This window comes from Diplotaxodon limnothrissa, linkage group LG14 (genome assembly GCF_057381915.1).
Source record: "Diplotaxodon limnothrissa isolate DT_005_m linkage group LG14, D_limnothrissa_male_GT1.1, whole genome shotgun sequence".
In the NCBI taxonomy this organism is placed as follows: domain Eukaryota; kingdom Metazoa; phylum Chordata; class Actinopteri; order Cichliformes; family Cichlidae; genus Diplotaxodon; species Diplotaxodon limnothrissa.
Genome location: NC_140609.1, coordinates 20,413,299 through 20,439,171, shown reverse-complemented (window position 1 = coordinate 20,439,171; position 25,873 = coordinate 20,413,299). Strand labels below are relative to the sequence as shown.

Below are 25,873 nucleotides of genomic sequence, written 5' to 3'. Positions count from 1 at the left end.
GTCAAACCTGCACATGTCTACACAGTATGCCTGGTTACAGCATACCCCTGATATCTCAATCTTGGATCGAGGCTGATATGAGCAGACATTTCATGAACACTGTGGCCAGTATGGGGTAAACGCAGAATAAACACAGTCGACACAGACGGCACATTAACAAAATGATTAAACCGGGTTTTGCCATCACATGTTGTCTTCACTTTGTCCTTTGTCCTTATTCTGTGTAGATCACACAGTTTTGCTTTCGACAAGCTCGACTCAGACGCACTCAAACTCAGAGACGCTCACACTGTGATCGCATTAATTGAGTTTCCAAATTTCAAAGCTTAACTCTTAAATGAACTCAGACAGATTCAACCCTATTGCTCCCAAATTTGCAAAGTTCGCTAAGCTGTGAATGCTGCACTGACGAACTGCATGACACATTTCACTTTTTATTCAATCTCCTGGTTTAAACATCTGTACAAAAGAAAGCTGGTCGACTTCCTTTATCCATTTTTCTTGGAAATGTGTTACATAACAAATCAGTAACTATCTGGAATTGCGAACGTTATGTCACAGGAAAGCACCTCAGTTTCGACGAACTCTTTCCTCTCTGTATTTAGATAGTCTCAGGTGCAGTATGGCAGCAGTGAAGTGGGAAGACAGACATGCACATTGATGGAAAAACTCCAGAATCAACTTGAATGAACTGTGTGGCAACATTTGTCTTTGTGACATGGCCCAGTTACACCATTAGCCACCATTACACCATTACTATATCCATGTTAATTTAATTTCTCCTTTGTGTGTCCAACATGTCCATTTCAAACCTGTGTTTTTGTATATTTTGCTTTAAATAAGGCCTAAAATCTTTAAGCCAGATAAAAACCCAAATATTATTTAATCACATACAGTGGGGCAAAAAAGTATTTAGTCAGCCACCGATTGTGCAAGTTCCCCCACCTAAAATGATGACAGAGGTCAGTAATTTGCACCAGAGGTACACTTCAACTGTGAGAGACAGAATGTGAAAAAAAAATCCATGAATCCACATGGTAGGATTTGTAAAGGATTTATTCGTAAATCAGGGTGGAAAATAAGTATTTGGTCAATAACAAAAATACAACTCAATACTTTGTAACATAACCTTTGTTGGCAATAACAGAGGTCAAACGTTTACTATAGGTCTTTACCAGGTTTGCACACACAGTAGCTGGTATTTTGGCCCATTCCTCCATGCAGATCTTCTCGAGAGCAGTGATGTTTTGGGGCTGTCGCCGAGCAACACGGACTTTCAACTCCCGCCACAGATTTTCTATGGGGTTGAGGTCTGGAGACTGGCTAGGCCACTCCAGGACTTTCAAATGCTTCTTACGGAGCCACTCCTTTGTTGCCCGGGCGGTGTGTTTTGGATCATTGTCATGTTGGAAGACCCAGCCTCGTTTCATCTTCAAAGTTCTCACTGATGGAAGGAGGTTTTGGCTCAAAATCTCACGATACATGGCCCCATTCATTCTGTCCTTAACACGGATCAGTCGTCCTGTCCCCCTGGCAGAAAAACAGCCCCATAGCATGATGTTTCCACCCCCATGCTTCACAGTAGGTATGGTGTTCTTGGGATGCAACTCAGTATTCTTCTTCCTCCAAACATGACGAGTTGAGTTTATACCAAAAAGTTCTACTTTGGTTTCATCTGACCACATGACATTCTCCCAATCCTCTGCTGTATCATCCATGTGCTCTCTGGCAAACTTCAGACGGGCCTGGACATGCACTGGCTTCAGCAGCGGAACACGTCTGGCACTGCGGGATTTGATTCCCTGCCGTTGTAGTGTGTTACTGATGGTGACCTTTGTTACTTTGGTCCCAGCTCTCTGCAGGTCATTCACCAGGTCCCCCCGTGTGGTTCTGGGATCTTTGCTCACCGTTCTCATGATCATTTTGACCCCACGGGATGAGATCTTGCGTGGAGCCCCAGATCGAGGGAGATTATCAGTGGTCTTGTATGTCTTCCATTTTCTGATGATTGCTCCCACAGTTGATTTTTTCACACCAAGCTGCTTGCCTATTGTAGATTCACTCTTCCCAGTCTGGTGCAGGTCTACAATACTTTTCCTGGTGTCCTTCGAAAGCTCTTTGGTCTTGGCCATGGCGGAGTTTGGAGTCTGACTGTTTGAGGCTGTGGACAGGTGTCTTTTATACAGATGATGAGTTCAAACAGGTGCCATTCATACAGGTAACGAGTGGGGTACAGAAAAGCTTCTTACAGAAGACGTTACAGGTCTGTGAGAGCCAGAGATTTTCCTTGTTTGAGGTGACCAAATACTTATTTTCCACCCTAATTTACAAATAAATTCTTTACAAATCCTACCATGTGGATTCATGGATTTTTTTTTCACATTCTGTCTCTCACAGTTGAAGTGTACCTCTGGTGCAAATTACTGACCTCTGTCATCATTTTAAGTGGGGGAACTTGCACAATCGGTGGCTGACTAAATACTTTTTTGCCCCACTGTAGGTAACACATGCATATACTGTACAACTGTACTGCAGAGAATAAATCTGTTTTGGGTCTTTTTGGGCTAAATGTGAATCGGGGTAAAACAGACCTGTTCTATAGTGTGTGTCATTGTATGTGCAGCTCAGCTGCTTTTGAGGCAGACAATCACCAAGAACAAGTCAGAAACAAGACAGACAGGCCAGTCCAAAAAAAAGACCAAAAAAGTGTCTTTGAAAATCTTGTTGATGTCAGAAGACATCGGCCAGACTGTTTCAAGATGACAAGAAGGACACAGTAACTCAACCACTGGTTACAACCAAGATATGGAGAAAAACACCTCTGAATCTGCAGATGGGCGGCAGCAGCAGAAGACCACACTGGATGCCGCTTCTGTCAGCTGAGAACAGGAATGCACTCAATGGTAGGGTTAGAAATTGGTATAAACAACATGAAGGGATGCCTACGTCCTACCTTGTAAAGGTTCAGGCTGGTGCTGATGGTGTAATGGTGTGGTGGATATTTTCCAGCCACACTTTGGTGCCCTGAGCATCATTAAAAAGCAACAGCCTACATGAGTATTGCTACTGACCATGCAACCAGGAAAATGAGCATAATGGCCCTCTCTTAAAAGACTAGGTGTAAACTGTTTAGACTGTTAAAACCACTGTTATTAGTTCAGCTTTACTAAACACAAAGTACTCTCTGATTTAAAATCATCTTAGTTATATGGCAAAAGCTTGTATTATTCACAGAGCACTTCACCAAAAGTCCCTCAACAGAAACCCAAAAGAGTCCGATTTCAACTTAAGAGCCGTCTCACCCGAACTAAATCTGACACCCTCCGTCAAGGATCTGCACTTATACACCAGTCACCGTGGTAACATTTACTTTCCCTGTGTCGTCATGGGAACACGGCCTGGGTTTATTCACTTTGTGGCCACACATATGCACAGAAACACACACACAGTCAAAGTCAGCGTGTGCGCATGTGAGCGAACATTTTGTAAAAATGCAGACGCATGCTTACTGTTCACCCACACACAGCGACAGGTTACACAACAGGGTGATCACAGGGTGCCAGAGTGAGTGTGTGCATGTTTGGGAACGTGTTAACCAGACAGAGGGATGCGGCTAAGATTTGGGGTAAAGGTTAGTCAGCTATTACAGCACAGACAGGTATAGGATACAGAAGTGTGGGTGTGTGTGGCAGATAATGCTGATGACAGTGGGATGTGACGGGGTTAACAGATTAGCCTGACAGGATGAATGAGAATAAGTGGATTACATAACATCCACAGTTATTCAGTAATCATGTCCTCAGCAATCTGTAGTTTTTAGTTATTCTGCGTGTCTGCCTGCGAATACGACTCACTTATAACAAGAGATACGTAAGAGAGCATGTGAAGTTATGTGTGTGTGTGAGTGTGTGTTACATTACCTGAATAAGAGTACGCAGTGACTCCACATATGACTGCTCTGTGTCTAAGAGGGTCATCATGACATGCTTCCTCATATCCTGTGAAGACAGAAGAATAAGAAAGAAATATAAGGTCACTTAATGTTTGTAGGGTCATCTAGTTCATATCTAATGCTCCTTTATGTCATGAACAAACCACATAATATACAAACAGAAGCACATGCAATGCTGTAAAAATATCGCAGTGGTGTTTTATGCTCACCTGCCCATGCGATTGCAGATGGAAAATAGCTATTAGCTAAATCTAATACAATATAATGCATTCTCCTCATTTTTTTTCTCCTTTTAAGTAAGTAAAAATAAACTAGAATTCAAAAGGTCAAGTAAAAAGTGTGTACCAGGTACAGCAAATACAACTGAATCTTGCTATGGAGGATCAGAAAGCACTGTGAGCTTTTAAAGGCAGTGTAAAGCCTAAAAACACTAAATACGTTCAGTTTCACATGATTTCTTTTTACTTGGAAATTCTACACAGGATACAAAATTTGATATGGGGTAATTCTGAGCAGAGTGTATGTTTACTCTTCAGAAAGTTAAGGCTTAAATTTTTAATCAGTGAATACAGAGGTGGAAAATGACAAAGAACGTCAAATGCAAAAACAACACGAACACTGCCGGGCCAAAAAAAAAAAACAAGAACTCCACCTAGATTTAACTAAGCTTATCATAGAGTGATTCATATGTTTAGTCTGGCAACAAGTTATTCAACCTCACCTGATGCAGTGAGATGCTTCTCAAGCTGGAAAACATGCCCTGCAGTGGTGGAATAATGTTCCTCAGTTTCAGACTGCTCAACAAGTTTGCCGAAACTGCTAAAACTAGGCTGAAGACCCTCCAACGCATTATTAAAACCTGGACAGATAGTCGTGAGCCTTGTTCAAGGAAGAAATGTAGTCAGAAAAAGAAAATCCTGATCCTTTCACCAATTGGTGAAATTAAATCCCTGGAAAAGCTGTTCAGCCTTAAGAGAACCACTTATCAGTGAGGATAATTGGGGGGAAACAAGCCTTCAATTCGCTAGGAAGAAGAAAGGTTGGACTTTGGATCAGTGGAAAAAGGTCATGAGGTCTGATTAGTTCAGATTTTCCCTTTTCCAGAGGGATAGGCTCATCCAGGTTAGTAAAGACGAAAGCAGAACAACACGGGCACAAAGAAAGCAAGTGAGCTCCGTTTTGTCAAGCAAAGAAACAGCACTTTAATAGGAAATGAAAATTTTATGTTGTTGACATTTAAAGCAGGAAACTCCCAGCAGTCTGTAAAGTAAAAGATCCCAAGACAGCGGGGTGGATTATGACCAAACAAGAGAAACATCACTCAGCCTGTAAGTCATATGGTAATAAATATCATCATTTTTCAGTGCTGATGTGCGCCATCGTCAAAAATATCCACAAACAAAAACAACCAGCGGTTCTTTTTGTGTTTCGATAATGGACCTTTTGTCTTTCTGGCATTTTAAATCTACATTTCCTTTCTCTGCACGCCTTCTCTCCAACACCGCCGACGCAACACTTAAACTGAAATCACAATCACTGTTGTTGTCCTAGGTTTATCTGATTTCACTCATCTGTTCTTCTCAAGAAGTAAATAGAAAACTCAGTGGCAGGAGCTCTATATTTTTTAAGCTTTTCCATTGAAATATTATATCTCCATGGTCAGGCGTCACCGGGGCTAGGAAGTCCACACAAGCACGGCTCGTTCATGCTATAATGACTCATGCTAAAAAGTAGTTAATGTGACACCGAAATCAGTGATTCCAATCACGGAGTATGTGCTTTATCCAGGGTCTCGAAAGACACTCCCAAAATATTCTGGTAACCAACATGGCTTATAAATATCATACAGAGCCACAGGCATACCCCTATGGTGCATATATAACCACAATGGCTCTTTCCCCCTCTTTCTCTCTCTCTTTCACACACACACACACACACACACACACACACACACACACACACACACACACACACACACACACACACACACACACACACAGGCCACAAAAAATAGACAGAGGAGGCTTTTCCCCCCTCTTCCCCTGCTCCGCTCTGCCAGCAGCGCTGTGTCCTATAAATAACCGTAACAATAACTTCCCAGAAAGGTTATGTTTAGCGTTTGGCATCTAAGGAGACCCCAGGGGCGCTGTGGGGCACCGCTGGAGAGTGAAAGGTGGCGTGTGGATGGATGGAGGAATGTGTATAGAAGTGTGTGTGTGTGTGTGTGTGTGTGTGTGTGTGTGTGTGTGTGAAGAACAGAGTGATCGTAAGTGAAAGATTTGCCCTCTTAAATAAGGAAACAGCAGTGAAAGTTAGCCGCCAGTGACACTTCTCTGTAAATCAGCTCAACTGCTCCTTCTCTCCAAATCTACTCACCCCTGACAAACACACACAAACACAATAGAGTTGGGGAGCATAGATACAGGATTAAACAAAGCTAAAGAGGGACGCAAACAACAACATAGTAATCATCCATTTATAGTCCTTAATTGCCCCCTAAGTAGCTGTGGTTTGGTCCCCTGTTATGGTCCACAGAAGCAACACACACACTGGTGAATATGTTAAAATGTTGATGGATCGACTGAAGGCCGAATGTGTCTCTCAGGGTCCGCGTCAGGTCTTTGCTGGAAACTGGTTTCTCCCCCCACCCAGCAACTTCAGCTGCAGCTCCTCCACACAAGAGCACAGCTGTCCCTGCATGACTGTCTCACACAAATGAAACCTCATTTACAGTAATCAACTTAACAAATGCGGATCCTCTTTCTTTCTCACGGAAGCTTCATGGAAACGGCTTCTTCATGAGACTGGCTGTTTTCACTCCGGTTAATATACGCATTTCCTCACACTCAGGTGCAATGGCGCTGAATTAACTGCACTCTTACAACAGCTGTCGAGTGAACAACGCTGCTGACCACTTGACCCCGACGAGAAATAGATGGGGAAACAATGAGCGTTTGTGCGCGACAGTCAAGTTAAATATGAAGGGAGCTTCCCTGAGGACAGGAATGTTTCTCTGTCCGGCGCTGGTCGCTTTTATTAGATCACACATGGACACATCAGAACACAGTGAAATAATGCTAGGAATGCCAGTTTCATTTTGCTAGCAGGGTTACCATAGTAACCCCAGCTGAGAGGCTGATTGGTCAACGGGGCAGGCACAGTAGAGCTGAAGTCAAGACGCTCTGGGCTGAGGCAGTGTCAACCTTCAAAACGGAAAGCTGAATCCAGGATTAACAGCTTTCAGTCACATGAAAAGGAAGAGATGTTGAACACCCTACGACTGCAACACGACTTGTTTTCACTCTTCAAGCCGAATATTAGAACATTCCTCACAAGCGCTTTTATTTAATGCAACTCCCAAAATAAGATCCACCTCCATTTTTTATCAGTTCTAGCCAAGTAAACACAGAGATCCGGGAACAAGACATCATTCCGAGATCCGAACAAAACAGCCAAATAGGACATCAAACAAGCAGTCAGCCTAATTATCAAAATCACTGGACTTTGAGTTCAAATTACAGGTGCGAATGTGAGCAAACCCAACATGCTGGTAATAACCCATCTTTTTACAGGAAAGCGCAACTAGACAATAACTGCAGTAAGTATGATCTTGACCGATTATGTTGTTTTTTTCTCTCCCCTATGATTGTTTCTCTGTAATATTAACGCTGCAGGGAGTAGTAAACTGAAATTACCTTAAAAGAGGCAGATGGAAGAAGGAAAGCTGCCACAGTCTAATGAGTGAGGATGACTCCTTTCTACTCTATTATCACAGCTACAGGCCTTGATCCATCATTAAGGTCAGAGATGAAACCTGGTGTTTTTTGGGTTTTTTTTCCCTTTTGCAGCTCATCCTCTGTAAACACTAGAGACAGCTGTGTGGTAAAGTCCCAGTGGATCAGCAGTTTCTCAAACACAGACCAGCAACTTTCTTACGTTTCACCATGTCTACATGCCTAAACGAGTTGCTACCGCATGATTGGTTGACTTAGAATTTGCAGCTGAACAGGTGTACCTAAAAAAGTGGCCAGGGAGTGTCTATATCAGTGGTCCCCAACCTTTTTTGCGCCACGGACCGGTTTATGCCCGACATTATTTTCACGGACCGGCCTTTAAGGTGTCGCGGATAAATACAACAAAATAAAACAAGTACCGGTACCGAAAAAAAGAAGATTTATTCATAACACGTGAAAAGACCCAGGAAAAACGAGTTAACAATAAAAACGATAACAAAATAACACTGAAAACCAATAAAAACCCTGAAAACTATTCACGTCACACCTGAGCCTCAACTCTCGCGGCCCGGTACCAAACGACTCACGGACCGGTACCAGTCCGAGGCCCGGGGGTTGGGGACCGCTGGTCTATATAATCAAAATGTATTGACAATAAAAAAAACATACAATTCTTTGTCTACTAACCCCGGACAGGCTGTCAGACTGTAGCAGCCACACTGAGTCTGTACAGTCTAATTTGGGCTTTAGCTACATCACACGCTGGACTCACAGCCTCTGGCTGTTTGTGACCGGTGATGCCAACTCTAGCCCTGACACCTGAACCACTCTGAAATTCATCAAGCACAGGTGCAATAAATACTGGATATGTAATAATGTCCTTGTCAGCACAGAGCTGGGGGCTTTTTTTAAGCGCAGAGAGACCAAACATGGCACAGTCACCACCACAGTGTTCTCAGCTTTTTCATCAGGGAAAGAGAAAACCACTCCTATCACTGCTGTTATCTCATAAAACCTGCAAAGCACAAGCTGCTTTTGTCTTACATATCAGATCATCGGAGAAGAATTAATATTTTAGAAAGAAAAACATCTTCGCTGTTAATAATAAATAGATTCCATGATGTATGACTCAAAATGCCACACACACACACCCCGACTCCTGTGATCACATAAAGCTGGCATGTATGAATTGGAGTACAAGCTGTTGCTCAATTATCTAATTTAAAGTATTAAAAGAATTACTCATATAATATATAGTACCTCCTAAATTACATATCCTTTATAAACCTGAGTCACCTGCTTCCACTGATCTCGACAACGATGCAGCTTTAACTACAAGGTATGAATTTGTGTAATTTAATCACCCTAAACTGGGATCTGCTCAGAAAGACGTCACAGTCTGCTTATTTGGGATGAAATTCACAGCACTAACAGGTTAAATGCCCAATTTTTCTCCTCTCGTACGCATATTCAGTGTCAGACATTATGCTCAGTTAACAGTCTGGATGAATGTGTGTGTTTTTGTGAGTACAATATGTTCGCTTGTGTCCCTCTGTGAGCTCTGGTGCCTGAATAATGTGTGAGTACAGGGGGTCCGTAAAGCAAGTTTTTCTTCACAGCTCAAGCAAACACTGCAGCTCAACATTAAAGCCGCGGCTCACACATCCGACTCTGCCCGATGCTGTTCTGTTTGACTTGAAGTTATTTCGCGGGGGATTTCTACGGATCCAAATATCAACACTATCACGATAAGATGGATATTTTGTTATAGCCTATAGTGCATTTAGACAATAAAGTTTACCGATAGGCGAATTTACGAACCAGGTTTCCACTTGTGCTGCTTATTTTTTCAGACAGTATTTTTCTCGGTTGCTTTAAAGTGTTGCACTAAATGAGAAAAACAGAATGCCACACGGTGTTTTGCTGTTAGGAACATAACTCCCATTTCCCAATATATCTCTTTAATTTAAAGTGTCATTTTTAGCCAGAAAGGACTGAAGTACCCAATTACTCTAAGTACCACAACTGAGTTCAGTTTTGTGTTATTGGGAAATTGTAAGTTCGCTTTTCTTTCTCTCTGTGGCCTCTTTTTATCCAACAAGAAATAGATTTGCACATGTTATTATGGGACACAGCTGTAAAGAGTGCAGCTGCATAAAGCTTTTCACAAAAGATTGCACACTGCCCTACAAAGTTATGTGTTGGTCCTGTTTACTTTTTTGTCTGTCTCCTAGTACACAGAATGACCCAAAACCATACAAAGGGATTAAAAGAGGTTCTTAGTTGCTTAGGTGGAAGCATAGACTATAAACATGTATATATATAAAAAAAATAGAAATAGCCACACTGGTGTTACCTGATGTTTGAGGACCTGTTTTGAAGTCTGTGTTGTTGGGCATTTTTGTTTTTTTATGAGAGGGTGGACGGCTAAGTCATCATGCTGTTATGTAGTAGAAAAACAAAACTGGAGCACCGGCTTGTTGGCGCGAGCATTAGCTAAACAATTTGATAACTGCGTTGAATGCTGCTATCAGCCATCACTTATCATTCAAAGTGAGGATGACCTTAACGGTGATAATGTTTAGCTTTGGTATATTTTTATGGGTGAGTTGTTGTGTTTTTATGGTTGTCGTGAAGCAGTTTGTATTTATTAGAGCCTGGCAGATACAGGATTTGTAAGATTCATACTGATAGCAGTATTTGGGGACTTGAAACTGATATCTCACTAAACATTTGTTATGTGTAGTTAACCGATTCCTTAGTAAAATACAATGAGAATGCGGTTTAAAAGTCTTCTTGTTTTATTGTTTGATAAGCTACTTTTTGTATTTGTTCCGTTCCAAATGCGTGTTGCTGATGAAAGATGGTGCAAAATGACCTCCGGTTGATAAACTATGCAACATCAACACCCATAACATGGCTGAAGGGGGTTTCTCCCATCTCTCCTTTTTTAATTTTCATATATCGGCCGGTATAAAGGCAATACCAATAAATCTATAAATATTAGCAAATAGATAATATCAGCAGGGCTGACATATTGGTCAGCCTCTATTATTTATCCACTAAAGTTAACTATTGTAACTCGCTTTTGTAGCAAGCATAGGTGGCTAGATTAGCTTTTTGACCTAAATTAAAGAAGGTCATAAGCATTTTTATTTTATTAATTTGTTTATTCTAATTAATTGTACTTAAAAAACCAACATTAGGACAACATTAGTGAATTTAGTTGAAAAATATGTTAACATAATGTGTTCTGAGCTGAAGTTTGCTCACTGAAAGCATCAGAGTCAGCATTGCAGCTCCTTCCAGTTGCTCTCGTCACTTCTCATCACCCACTCCCAACCTCCCCCCTCCCGACTACTGTATCCCCTGGCAACAGCCTGGCAAAAGCAGCAACAGGCGTCCTCTTAGCCCAAAGAGAAAACATCCTCATCGCCTATCATTTCCTTTTATCATTTTCCCTTTATTTATAGGCAGCTGTAAACATTAAGATGGATTTTCACATTGTTGAGGTAGCAGCTCTGAAAGCAAGGGACCTCCATCCTTCGCTTCATTTACAGTGTTCAAGCTTTCTTTCTGTACAATTCTGGCATGCAGATAAAAAGCATAAATGTGCATCTCTATGGGCTTCTCTAATTGTCATTTGCAGGCCCAGACTGCTCTGACCTACTCTATAGTGATCAATCGTATTTTCTCTCTCTCAGACACACGAATGAACTATTGATCCCCCTTCCTAGCTTCTCCATCCTCACCTCTTTAAATTCATCGCCTGTCCCAACTTTTCCTCTTTGCCTCTTCCTGTAAATAGCTCCTCACCTTGGTTTCACCTCTCATTCACACAGTGAATAAAACAGTTAGTGCAGAGGTGTGTATTTGGTACTTGCACCATTTCACAAAAAATAAAATCTAAAGAAAATGAATAACTGGTTTGTTGGCATTTTTGATTTTTGAGCTAAGTTATCAAGTATTTACTGATTTGGGGATTTATAATGTGAAAAACAATCTTTCTAAGTCGATGAACTAATTGGCCGAGAGATTTGTAGATGATAGAATTTTAATTTTGCAGAACTTTTGGAGCCCTAACTTTTATTTGTGTCCTATATCAAAAGATATCAGTTGCTCTAGCTTGTTTTGATCGGCCACCGATCCCACATGATGATGATGATGATTATGATGACAGCTAAAGGTTAACCAAAAATCCAATTGCGGTCTCACGGCCGAATTATCATAAATAGATAAAACATGCACAATGCTTCAGGATGTTTCATAGACATGAAATTTATGCAGTATTGTTACTTAAAACCATGATCTATCTCCCACGTAAATGATACTGATAGTTATAGAAACAAAACATCACCTGAACATGACTTTAGGTCTATTTTGTGGAGTTTGTATAAAAATTATTTATTTGTAGTTTTGTAACTGTGCGGATAGCTTCTGTACATTATCAGAGCTATCATATAAAAGTTTTCAAATACCCTAAAGACGCACAAAACAAACTGATTCTGGTAGAGAATTTTTAATTACTAATTTTTAAATAAATGTGGCTAATTTTCACAAATAATTCAGTGATTTCTTTGCTTGAAACTGTAATTTCTAAAGAAAGGTGAGATATTAGGCACTTGGGTACCACTGTGCCCACATTATGTAACATACATTAAGTGGGGGCTTGTCCGCTAATCGTGTGATTCACTCAGCTCTAATTGTATTATAGACATGCAACACATAGAGACAGAGGGGGGTCTGAAAAAAGACATTATCCAGTGGAGACAGATAAAATAAAACAAGGAATGAGCTATAAAAATGAAAGAAAGGCAGGGAAATTAGGACAAGACAAACAGAATTTGAGGCAGCCAAAAGGGGAGAAGAAGTTAAAGAAAGGGAATTTTAAAAAGCTGATATAAAACAGGTTGGACAGAGTGGAAAACTAAACCGAGCTGGATCAGCCAATGATAACTTTTAATATGCAGAGAAGGGCAACACACACCTTTATGTGCTACAAATAAACAAAAACCACTGATCTACCTCTCCATTGGGGCTTCCAGCATTAAGTCCATTTCCATTCAGATTCCCACTGGAGTTACTATTGCCGTTGTTGTTTCTGAACTGATCCACTGCATCTCTGTAGCCAGCTTCTCCTCCTCCTCCATCTCTCTCTCCTCCTCCTTCATCTCCTGTATTCTCTCCATTCTCATTCATTTCCTCCAAAGCGATGCTGAACTGCGCTAGGGTTCGAACCATCTGAAGCATACGGAACGGTCCGTGTGCCCGAACGCACACTCACTTTGGCACATAAGACACTCCCGCGAGGCAGCCCGTGAAGGTTTCTACCCGTTTGTTTACTCACACAAACTCGGTCTTCATCTCTGCCAGATAAAGAAAAGCAGACACACCTGACGGTCGAAGGATTCCCCCCACCTTTCCCTCTTACCACGTTAAATAAAGCATGTTTCCTGCAGCTGTTTTCTTGCAGCCTGCCTGCTCTCCCATAAATGTAATCTCGTGTCTTCGGTTCGCGCCTGCTCTAGAGCAGGTAGGCTCAGCTGCGCAGCTCGTCAAAGTGAAAGGCAAGGGAGTGCACTTCAGCATGTATGCACGGGTGTCTGATCTGTTTCTGCTGCACGGATGATGTAAGCAAGACCTGAGTGCATGTCGTGGTGTGTCTGTGTGCGGCACAGGGGAGAGATAGAAAGTGCGTGTGTGCACACGTCTGCGTGTGTGGGTGTGTTCGAGTGTGTCCTGGCCCTCCCCCTGGGTGTGTATAATAAGAGACAGCAGGCAGGGCAGACGCTCACAGCGCTTAGGCTCCTCTTCACACCAGCCAGGCTCGACCAATCCCCCCCACAAATACTCGATTGAAGCATCTTAGGATGAGCAGCGTGCCGTTTAAAATCCATCCACTTCCTCTCTAACTTATCAAATAAAGCCTTCGCCATGAGGAAGGTCTTTTGAGCGTCAAAGAGAAGTCACTACAAAGTTCCCCTCCTGCCATTACAGTGAGAAACAGATTTGAAAAGGGAAAGCCATTTCTGCTGTTTCTACACGGTCAGGCTGAGCAGAGCAGTGAATAGCAGCAGCAGCCCACACATAACCATGACAACAGTGAGCAAAGGTGTCCTTTTTAAATGACTGTACCTGAGTTTTGTTGTTTTTTCCTTCCAACTATGACCACTTACACTGCTTACCATTTTTGTACAAGCAAACTTCAGTTTTAACTCTAAAAACATGAAGGCTGTTTTCAAAAATCTCCCAATTTGTCTTTGATTAATTGATCACATTACTGCCTCCAACAATCCAATGACATGCATGTTTTGTTGAGCGGAGATTTTAACTTGGTCATAGATCTGAATTTGACCGTGATGCGTGTCTGACTCTCTGTGTATTAGCCCTGTAATGGGCTGGTGACCTAACTGGGGCAGGGTCTCCCATCACCCCAAACTAGACTAGTACTGGACTTTCCTTTAGGATTGTGAAGACGCAGAGCAACACGCGAGAGTTAGCTCATCAGAAAAAGAATGAGCTGTACCAGAGGATGGACATGTTCATGTTTTGGACAGAGAAGACAGATGGTTTGAGGGTGAGGAGTACAGGAGACCATCTCCCTCATTCCTGGTTATTGGTATAACCTGGAATCCTATCAGAGTTATTTGACTGAGTGTTTAATGCCCATATTTCTTAAATTTGTCCATTTTTACATACATATGTCCTTGAAAACATCAGTGAGGAAAGCTTTCGAATCATCCGACACAATAAAACATATCTACAAGAACTTAACAAACATGAAGTTTAATATTTCAAATTAATAGTAATGGACGGATGGACAGACAGAAGCTAATGGTAAACACTGAGCGTAACGTAACAAGGTAAACTGGGGTCATACACTGTTGAATTTCAGTATGAGGCGACTTTTAGTCTCTTTTTTTCAGTCACAAATAACCTCAAACAGACTTTAGGCTCTTTCTCTCCAACAGAGATCAGACAAAAGCTCACCAAACAGACATTTAAAGGTCAAGCCCGTGGCTTGGAAATTGTCTTTTAATCCTTGTTGCTATAGGAACAATAAGTCACTTATGAAAGTGTAGTGACAGGGATCAGATTTCAGGGATGTCTGGAGTGTAGCAGATATTTTTTAATATTCAATTCAATTCATGTTTTGCCTCAGGGTTTCTGTTTCTTTTCCAGCAAAATACCTTTAATGCCAAACAAAGAGCATCATAAACACGTACAAAAGCACTCGCTCCTTCCTCAGAGCTCCAGTGCTTTCTATATTTTAACTTTTTTCCTTTACCTATGCCTCTCTGTGTTCTTTGGTATGCTAACATTAACACCATTTGTCTTTGCCAGAAATCGCCCTCTTTCAACAGTCAGCATTCAGTCTGACTTATAACTGTGACGTTATTACCTTTAATTGTACCCCACAATAAAAGAATAAGGCCAGGGTATCTGCACTGAAGTATACTGCTTTAGTATAAGACTCAGTAACTCAGTCCAAAAACTGAGTATATTAATGGTTAAAAATACAGCTCTCGCTCAAGTTTAGACCTAACGTTAAGCAGTCAAACATTACATCAGTTAAATGTAGAGATAAGCAAAAAAACAAATAAATAAAATAACGACATTAGCCACTGTAGCTTGTAGTTTCAAAGCCTCGAGGTTAGCATTATAGGAGGCACAGTTTCCTGGAGCCAGAAGTGAACAATGGACATCCAGAGACATGGTGGGTGAAGGGCAAGACACTGATAATTCATACGGTCTGCAGCACATTAGGGCACATGTTATACAGGATTTATGCTTCTGCATAAAAAACACCATAACCTGATATGCAGCTCTAACTCGGCCCATTATCACGGTGACTGGCTGGTTCAATACTGTCATTTGCTCCTGCGCATTTTAGTTTACTTCTACTTCTACGGTCCCATTTAGCATAAAACACAGGGAGTGATTGATCCACCCAGCCCAGGTGCAAAGTCTGGCTTCAAAACATCAAGGTGGCGATCACCAAAATACTTAAGTTGAAGTTGCAGGGCATTTGCCATGAGTGGTAAAATTAGCTAAAGCCTAAAAGACCAAAACCATTTTTCACTGAACGAACAGCATGTCCCGGTAAAGGTAAATGGTAAATGGCCTGCATTTGTATAGCGCTTTTCTAGTCCATAGGACCCCAAAGCGCTTTACACTACATTCAGTCATTCACCCATTCACACACACATTCACACACTGGCGATGGCAAGCTACATTGTAGCCACAGCTGCCCTGGGGCACACTGACAGAGGCGAGGCTGCCGGACACAGGCGCCACCGGGCCCTCTGACCACCACCAGTAGGCAAACACGGGGTTAGTATCTTGCCCAAGGATATTTGGCATGCAGCCAGGATGCAGCCTGGGATCGAACCACCGACCTTCTGATTAGTGGCTGACCTGCTCTGCCACCTGAGCTACAGCCACCCCATGTGTCACGTAAAGGTGTCACGTGTGGTTCACTGATGTGTGTTTAACACCTCTTCTTTTGAGCTGCGAGAGTGCACACATGTCACAATCCTCACCTGAACCAGTTACATCAGCATTTTGTGTGGCATCTTGTTTCCATAGCAACCCCAGTGTGCTCACATTCTCTGGCTTCCTGTTTAGCTCGGGACTAACGCACTTGCTAGGTTCAGGTGCATATGTGGATGTGTGCACATGTACAATCAGCGGGCCGTCTGACACAGGAGCGTTTTCCTGAATGAGTTAGCGGCTCGTAGCAGGCTGACCCAGATTTCCTACCCGTGTGTGTTCACAACCATACAAACTAGACTGCACGGTCGGATTAAGATCACTGTGGCCTTTAGAGGAAGAATTACACAGTTGTGACTATATTCAGGTACTGATTGAACAAATGACTTTCACTCACTCTCACAACCTTTTTGCCGTTTTCAACTCACAGACGCAGGCAGTGATCAGCTGATACATAAAACAACAACAAAAGCTGCATTAAAAAATACACACCACAGCTCCATCCCAGACACACATGTGGGTAATCACAAGTGGGATGCATCTGCAGCTGTGGTTCAAACCTCATACTTCCTCCACGCCCTGCAAAGAAATGCGTGCGTGGTTTAATACTTTGCTCAGCGGCTCTGCCTGTCTGCCTGCATCAGTGAGTGACACAAAGTGCTGCTAAATGACAGCTGATGTGACATCTGTATTGCAACCTCTGAGCCAACATCACCCCACAAAACTGAGTCAGCCTGGAGGCAGCCCATAGATAAACATGTAGGAGGGCTGATGACACCTGTCACCCAGGTCCCCAGGTGTGTGAGTTAGAGACAAAGAGAGTGAGAGTGAGGTGGACGCATGACTGGCCAAACAGATCAAAACAGATTTGTCATCACACACCTGTACAGGGACACACCCCCTGCCATCTGAGCCTCTGTTTATGTGTTTCTGTGTGTCTTGCTGCGGGGAGTGTAGCTCTGTTAACCTCCCTGTGTCAATGCTGGGTAACAAGATAACAGCAAGCTATTCCGGGGAGAAGAACACTGGCATTGCTAGCAAACACGTGGGAGCTCTAGTCAGGAAACTTTAATGACTCCTCAGTCTTCTTTTCACATTTCTGTTTCCAGATACATCTTTCCATCTCGTCCACTCTCCATCTGTGTGTGTACAGATACAGATATATATATATATATATCTGAGCTGGATGAATCTGTGGCCACAACCTCCTGCAGACACCGATAACTGTAACCAGCTGTATTTATGAAAACAAAAACACACGCAGAGCAACAGCTAAAGAAGAGCAGAGCACATTTTAGTGTACACACATGCATAAACACAACCCACAAGGGGGCAGTAGTAATAACAAAACCAATCATTACAGGGTGTAAGTGTTTTTTACTCTCATCCTGCCACTGGCACAAGATAAAAACCACTGTAAAGACACAACAGGACTAATTGAACCCACTTATCCAAAGATGGGCTCCTGCAAAATACTCTATAAATAAAGAATATTCTGTCCTCTTGTTTTCCCCGGGTAGTTGATACTTGTCTTCGGGTCAAAAATGAGAGTCTTTGAAAGTTTAATAAGGAAAGTAAACAGCATCTGGTATCACACCAGAGCCGTGTCGAGGATGTTGTTGTTGAGGCCTTAGTGAGCATGTGTGTGAGGGAGAGAGAGAGATCACATGTAACAAGATCTACTTGCTCTCCAAATAAGCCCCTATGGGTCTGCGTGCATGTGCGTATGTGTGTGAGAGAGAGACAGAAAAAGAGGAGCGAAAGAGAGAGAGTGTGTGGTGAAAAGAGCCTTTGTCCCCAAGAGGTGAGGCTGAGGCAAGGACACGACTGACGACTGAGCTAATACACGTGTGCAACGCAACATGCACGTACTGATTTAAAGCTAAGGTAGCTAAGGGCACGCAATCATGGAAACACCTAAATAAATAATATAGTCATGGTATTTAGACAAACAAAATCAAAACTTGTGGATTCAGAGCCTCAGTAAAAGCCAAATATTGAATCTTATAGGTTATAGAATGCTCCTGTAGTTTAACTGTGCATCCACAGCATTTTATTCTACATCTTTATCCGAGGTCTAACTATCATGCACACATTCACACTCAAGCAGAAGCATCAAGGGGAATTTGGGGTTCAGCACCTTGCTCAACAACGCTTCAAAGTGCCGACTGGGAGAATTGAATTCTACCACGGAAATATCGATTGATGAGCCACCGACCCTTCGGAGCAGCAGCCATGTCCATCTTAATATTACGATCAAAATCAAAAGCAACCTAAAGCTTATATCGATCACCAATTTTGGTATGAGAATTCACTCTTCCTCAAATACACTGCATTTGAGTGTATTTTTAGAAATGAATTGATCACATCATCTACCCCAATAAAGTATTTTAAATGACCTCCTAACAGTAAATTGACCATTTAGGAGTGATTACTGTATAGGAGGATTAAAGTGTGGAATGTGAACTGACAGAAAAACAAAAACAAAAACGGGGACCTTGCAAAGATGTCATAAAAATCATGTAGATTCATGCACGTGTTAGTTAGCGCACGTTCTTCACAGGAACTTTATCAGCCGACACACCCGAGTTCAACCAGACAGCATTACAGTGACAAACGCAGCTTTTGATCAACTCTTCATCCAAGTCCTTGATTTCCAGTCTCACCGCAGCCTTTTAATCTGACATCCCCTCCACTTCCTGTCCAGCAACCTACCCCACAAATCACTGGGCTGTGACAGATAGCCATCAGCCACAGAGACTAGCCTTAACCCTAACACCGCTCCGGAAATACCTTGTCTGTCTCTGTGTCTCCCACCCAGTTTTTCCTTTCTGACACCCTGCGCCACCTCTCTTTCGCTGAGCTAATCCCTAGATTTCGTCTCACGCCGCCTCTCTCAGTAAGCATGAAAAATAAAAGGTCCCTCCTGCGTCTTTGATAAGGAACTGCGTTATTTATAAAGTTACCAGTAACATAAGGATGACGAAGAGACCGTCAGCTGGATTTCCCAGGAAGCCATCTCTCAAAAGGCATGCAGAGAAAATGTTGGCACTTAAGCAGCACTTATACATGTTCTCACACAGTGACTCCCAAGCCTGGCGGTATGTAAAATCGTGTTGAGACCGAGAGGAGAGGAAAAGAAGGGATGGGGAACGAGGAATAAGCTAGAGAGCTTTTCTTTCAGCAGATTCTGCACTGTTAGAAAACTGCAGCTTATCCCATACTAAACGCCACACTGTGGATTAAGTACGTCTCTCTTTTCCACTTTATTCACTTCACTTTTCCCCCTTTCTTTCTCACCCTTTCTAGTCCCTCTTCCTCCGCCCTTATCCGTCTTTCCTCAACATTCCTGCCCCCTCACGGACTACAATCCCCACATGTGTGTCTTTTCTGTGTGTGTACAATAACTGCTAAAACAAATTTATTGTTTTTTTACATCTATAGGTAGTCTAACCCTTTCAGAGAAAAGGTTAGAGCCATGAAAACGCAAACACATTAGAAAAAAAATTGGAATAATTGATGAGTGTGGACACATTTTGGCGTCTTTGTACACACGTGGACACGTGGACAGGATAGAGAGTGCCATGAGCTTGAAATCTTTCCACATTTTCACCTACATTTCCATTTCAAATTCCTTCTGTCCCACTCTCATGAACCTCACATCACTTGTTTCCATAGCCTGTCTGAATTGGAGCTCACTCATCAATTCTGTGCTTCACTCTCACTCTGTGATAAACCTGTACACCTTTAAGCTGTGCAGCACAGCACGCACCCATGAACAGCTTCACCCGTTTTGTGGGAAAGTGAAATGAGTGAAGGGACTCACGTCTTCAGGATTAGGCAGCAAACCCAGTACTTCAGTATAACTGCTATTCTTAAGCACCAGAGGAGGAAATGCTCAGTGTTGAATGGTTGAGAACATCTAAAGGCCTTTGGAGGCAGGAACGTTGTGAGTTTCTGCCTCTTTTCAGTTCACTTAAAGAGTCGCCGCCCATGTCAACGTGCCACAGAGGCACAGATTTTCACTGCTCGGCTGCTGCTGGAGTTTGACCATGTGAAACTTTTGTTACTTGCTACTGTTGCACACAATCAGCAGCTGCGGTTGCCACTTTTCCCTCTGAAAGAGCTTTCAGGATCAGTGACAACTGGCAGTACAACCAAAAGGCTGCAGAGGAACTCTTTTGAGACCCTTTCAGTTTGGGCAGGAAGGCAGGTGAGTCTGGGAGAGGGAAAAAGATGGAGCAAGAGAAAAGCAGAGAGATCGAGCTCTGCTATTGGCTGCTCAGTTGCTATGTTACACTGGTTGCTACAGAAACATCTGAATGCAAGAGAAAGCATGAATGAAAAACCAGGCTGCACACAGAACCTCATAATTAGCACCTACACACAAACATTAACACTGCAGTGTTACACAACAGAGGCGATGCAGTTGCGTCACAAGTCACCTAGCAACAATATCTGGCAGCAACATGGAGGCCAGGCTGGTTATCTGGCTGTGACCCACTAAAAATAAAAAAATAAATAAATAAATAAATGGTTACAGCAAAAAGATATTTAAAAAGTAAAAACTGTGGAGGATGGAGGATGGAGGTCAAGAGAAAATAAAGTTAGCAGGTTATGAAACTAAATTATCATCATGGTTTACATTGAAAACACGCAAAAGTGGGAAGAGGGGGAGTACAACCGAAGACTGGAACCAAGTTACAGTATCACACTGTCAGAACAGTTTTCTCCATAGTATTTGTGTTGACTCTACATAGCTCCAGCTGTAGTCTGCACGGCAAAATATCCTTAGCAAAGATACTGAACCTCGTGCTTATGCTGATATACAAGCACCGTATGAATGCGTGTGATTGGGTGAATGTGTTGTAAGAGAGCACTTAGAAGCAAAGCACTATGTATATACCATGAGGTATTAAAAATACATATTCCCAAAGCAGCTGGCAAGTGGTAGCTGAATGCTGCTGCTAACTGCTTGGTGAAATCGGTCGTAGGTACGAGGTGTACAGCGCTGCACCTAAAGTTTAGTTGGGATTGCTTTGCTCATTTGTGTGTCAACCATAAGTTTCATGAAATATGCCAACTTGTCTTCAAACATTTGCCAACTACCCACGGAGTGTTAGTGAATCTTGAAAAAGTTCAGTGCAAGCCAGAAACATACCGGCAGCAGCGGTACGGAGCACATTTTATGAGGCGAGTGTTTGCAGACAACTCACCGCTTTTAAAAAAAATAAATAAATAAAAATCAAACTACAAGTGCTCACGACAATCTGCTAACAACCGATGGAATCTCAAGCTGGTTTTTGGTTAGCACCATATACATCTTTGCCGGCGATTTGACCTAGTGACAGCCAGCAAACCCTCATCCACCAATTATTATTAATAATACCCTTAACAGTACAGTAAGTTTTTCTACTGACTCAAATTCAACCGTTAGTTATTTGGTGGTTAATGAGCTGATTTTTAAGGAAACACAGCCAAGAAGCATGAGTGTCAGACTAATGGCTTCCCATTCTGCCATTTCTTTCATGGCAACAAATGTGTCACTTATTAAATAAGCATATACGTTTACATAAACCTCAGCACTGAAAGAGTGATGTCAAACATAAAAGCTGCTTCGTGCTCGAGGACCTGACGGAGGACCACCCTCCCACGAGTTATCCTCCCAGTGGGACAGAGCTAAAAAAGGGAATCATTTTCTTTATCTCAACTACAGGCACGCACACACACACACACACACACACACACACTCTCTGATACCGGATACTCCCAGGAAAGTAGATCCGTTTATAACTGCTCACATGAAACAGTCGCATTCCTCTGCAGTACTTAATGCGCGCACACACACACACACAGAAGCCACGGGGGGTGCACCATGTCATCTTTACTGTACACATTAACCGCTGCTCTGTCGAAATATTCACCATCAGTGTCAAACTTGACTTTGCCGCTCCTCGCAAAACACACAGGAGGTCCAAAAGTACAAACTCTCCTTTTTTTAATAAGATTTTGAACAAGAACAAGGTTCTGCTAACAAAACAACATGATGGATCAATAACGCAAAGAACAACAAGCTTTGTAAAACAAGACATGGATCCAACTATGCAGCCCAAGTATTTTCCACAATACCTCATCTTGTCAAATATTGATATCAGCTGCTAAAAGCCAAGCCGCTGAAAAGATGTTATGAAGATCAAAGTCTTGCACCAGTGCTACATCAACACAAAACTCATTTTATTTTTGGTAGTAGTTCTCATTTGTTTGCTTAGAAAACTGACTTAATTCCTAATGGTCCTACACTCTGTTTGAACAGTGCTAATATCACTGGCCTATTTGAACAGTGGCTTGTGAGCAGTGGGGCATTTAGTTAATGTGTACTCCTGAGTAAAGCCAAGGAGGAAAGAAAATGTTTAAATGATACAGAGAGAGCTTTCCAAAAAAACTGGGCGTGTACCGTCTTCCTAGAGAAAGAGACAGAGAGTTTCTGACTTGGAAGGAGGACAAAGTATGAGATTGTAAAGAGTGGGGATAGGACAGCAACTTGAAGTGGATAAATGGGTGAAAATGACAGCATAAATATAGAGAAGGGGGGAGAGAGCTGCCAATGAACTTGCAGGAAAGGAAGAAAAAAAATGGAGAGAAAAAAAGGGCAGAGAAGAAAAGAGGACCCCCTGTTTCAACCCTGCCTGATTCCCTCTTGCTCTCTCCTTATATGGCAGTGCCGCGTGTGTGTATGTCAGTGTGTGTGTTTGTGTTTGTGATACGGGCTCAGTCCCAGTGTTGCTCTGAGAGGGAGCGATTAGATCAGCAAACGCATGCTGACTACAATCCAAGTGAAGGTTTCTTTCCTAACCACTCTCCAAAAGTACTCACCCCATCACCCACTTTACTGCACTGAATTCTTGATTGAAAAAAAACAAAAAACTTTTACATTAAAATTCAACTCAACTCAAAGATCAAACGCACTTTTTGAAAAGGTCAAACAAGGCAAAAGCCAACAAAATGAGTTTAGGTTTCGACTTGTGAAGCAACACAGGAGAAGTTTAATTTGGAGCAAATAAAGCAGACAAGAGGAAAAGAGGGGGTGGGGGACAAAAGATTACATCACAATCAGCCTGTTTGAGGGTACAACCCCCTCATGAGGCACAAAAATAAACCCTGGGATCTCTGCCTCAGAATGGAAGGAATCATAAGAAGCCACAATCCTCTCATTCTTTCTTTTTCCACTCTTTTATTTTCATTTCATGTTCCCCTCCCTCCGTTCTGCTTCCCAGAATGTTTTAGCTTGAGCCCAAAAGACTGGAATGCAGGAATCCAGGTAGCACGTCTGCATAAACACACACACACACACACACACACACACACACACACACACACACACACACACACACACACACACACACACAAACAATGCATCCATCCGCACACTGGCTACTGTACGAGTAGGAATGCGCTTCACGTGTAAAAATACACCTCAGCGCCGAAATAAACCTTCAGTAAAATGGCTTTTATAACTTTTGGGACCAAAATATGTTCCACAAGTGGAACCAACCAGGAGCCTACAGCTGGAAATGTGCTGTACACTTTGTAGCTCGTGCCACATTCCTTAATTTTCCCGTCAGTACAAATAAAAAAATATGAGCATCATAACATGATGCCAAAGCTTCTACACTTTGTCATGGAAGCCACATGTACAAAAAAGGACAATCCTGTTTTACAGTCACAATTACTTAACTGTAAAAGCTCATTTGCACTTGTTTAGCGCTACTAGAAGGTGAGCAATCGTGAGCAAAAGAGGTTTAACTCTTTGCCTGGTTTCATCAGTTTGCTGCCAGTATGGAGATGACAGAAAACAGCATTCCAACTGTTGAAGAGAAGAACACACTGCTTTAGTGAAGTTTGCTTTAAACATGTTGACAAAAGACAAAAGCAGCAGCATTACTTTGTGCAAATACATTCATCGTCTGCTTTGTTAGATATACAAGTTCATTAATGCAAATATCTATCAATGACATGAAAGCAACTCATGTAAACGTGGCCAACAGCCTGCCAAAATTCAAACAGAGCACCAAAAATGGGGAAGAAAGATTTAAGTGACTTTGAACATGGCACGGTCGGCTGGTCTGAGTGTTTCAGAAGCTGCTGATCTACTGGCATTTTCCCACACAGCCATCTCTAGATTTTACAGAGAATGGGCAAAAAAAAAAAAAAGAAAATATCCAGTGAGCAGCAATTCTCTGGGTAAAAATGCCTTGATGTAAAAGGTCGACTGTTTCGAGCTGATAATATCAGGCACTCAAATAACCACTTGTTACAACCAAGGTGTGCAGAAGAGCATCTCTGAAGATACAGCACATTAAACCTTGAAGCAGATGGGCTACAGCAGCAGAAGACCACACCCTCTCCTGTCAGCCGAGAACAGGAAACCAAGGCTACAATTCACACAGGCTCAACAAACAACATAAGACTGTCAGCCACGCCAAATGTCCAAAGCAAAGCCCTATATACCACTAAAAGACCTCAAAAAACTTATTCATGCTTTCATTACCTCTGGACTGGACTATTGCAACTGTCTTTACTTGGGCCTCCAACACTCTCTCCTTCAGCTTCTGCAGTTAGTTCAAAATGTGGCTGCAATGCGCTGTGGCAAATGTGTTGTTTGTTGCCTGTTTGCTTGTTATGCTCTGTCCCGAATTTTCTCTGTCTTGCGGTCGACTGCGAAGCACTTTGATGAACATTGGTATTTTAAAATGTGCTATAGAAATAAACTTTGATTTGATTTGATAAGACTGGAAAAACATGGCCTGGTCTAAAAAAGTGTTGAGTTCTGCTGCCACAAGGTGTGGTTATAATTTTGTGTAAACAACATGGAAGCACGGATCCATCCTGCCTTTTAGTAACGGTTCAGGCTGGTGGTGGTGTAATTGTTTTAAGTGCATCGTTTACCTGAGTGTAGTTACTGACCATCCCAGTATGATCAGCATACCCATATTCTGATGGTTGCTTCCAGAAGGACAGCGCACCGTGTCACAAAGCTCAAATCATCTCATAAGGGTTTCTCAAACATGACAGTGAGTTCACTACTCCAGTGGCCTCCACTGTCACCAGATCTCAGTCCAAGAGAGCACCTTTGGGGTGTGGAGGAACAGCAGATTCTCATCACTGATGTGCAGCCGACAAATCTGCAGCGACTGTGTGATGCTATCATAACAATAAAATCTAAAATCTCTGATTAATGTTTGTTGAATCTACAATATCAAGAATTAAAGCAGTTCTGAAGGTAAAAAAGGGGGATCCAACCTGGAATCTATCTGATCAGTCAGCCAGATTACAGCAATGAATCAGGCACTGCAACCCTCAGTTTAACCTAATACTAAAGTCGGTGTATTTAAATGTATGTAACAATGCAACAACAATACCTATATATTAATATCTAACATTGGGAGCACCTTTAAGTTGGAAGGAATGAAGCAGAAAGGTCAGTGTGAGACTTTTCTGTGATCGGTGCCTCTAAGTGGAAAATGTTCATCACTTATCAGTAAAATATCAACACTGAACACAAGAGGAGAGCGCAGAAAGGAAAGGAATCAAAAGGAGCTCTACAGTGAAACTGAACAATGATTCCCTTTCCCCCTTTTTCTCATCTCCTCACATTTCTTCCTTCTCCCTTTCATCTTGGAATTGCTCTTTCCAT

General features: G+C 42.2%; 1 protein-coding gene across 1 annotated transcript in view; it reads right to left on the bottom strand.

Annotated features, from left to right (window-relative positions):
- The window catches only part of arhgef17 (Rho guanine nucleotide exchange factor (GEF) 17), a 64,661-nt gene that overhangs the window by 16,541 nt on the left and 22,247 nt on the right, over positions 1-25,873 (bottom strand). Inside the window, exon 3 of the mRNA XM_085370621.1 lies at positions 3,921-3,998. Coding sequence (XP_085226747.1) covers positions 3,921-3,998 — 78 coding nt within the window. The remainder of the gene's footprint in view (positions 1-3,920; positions 3,999-25,873) is intronic.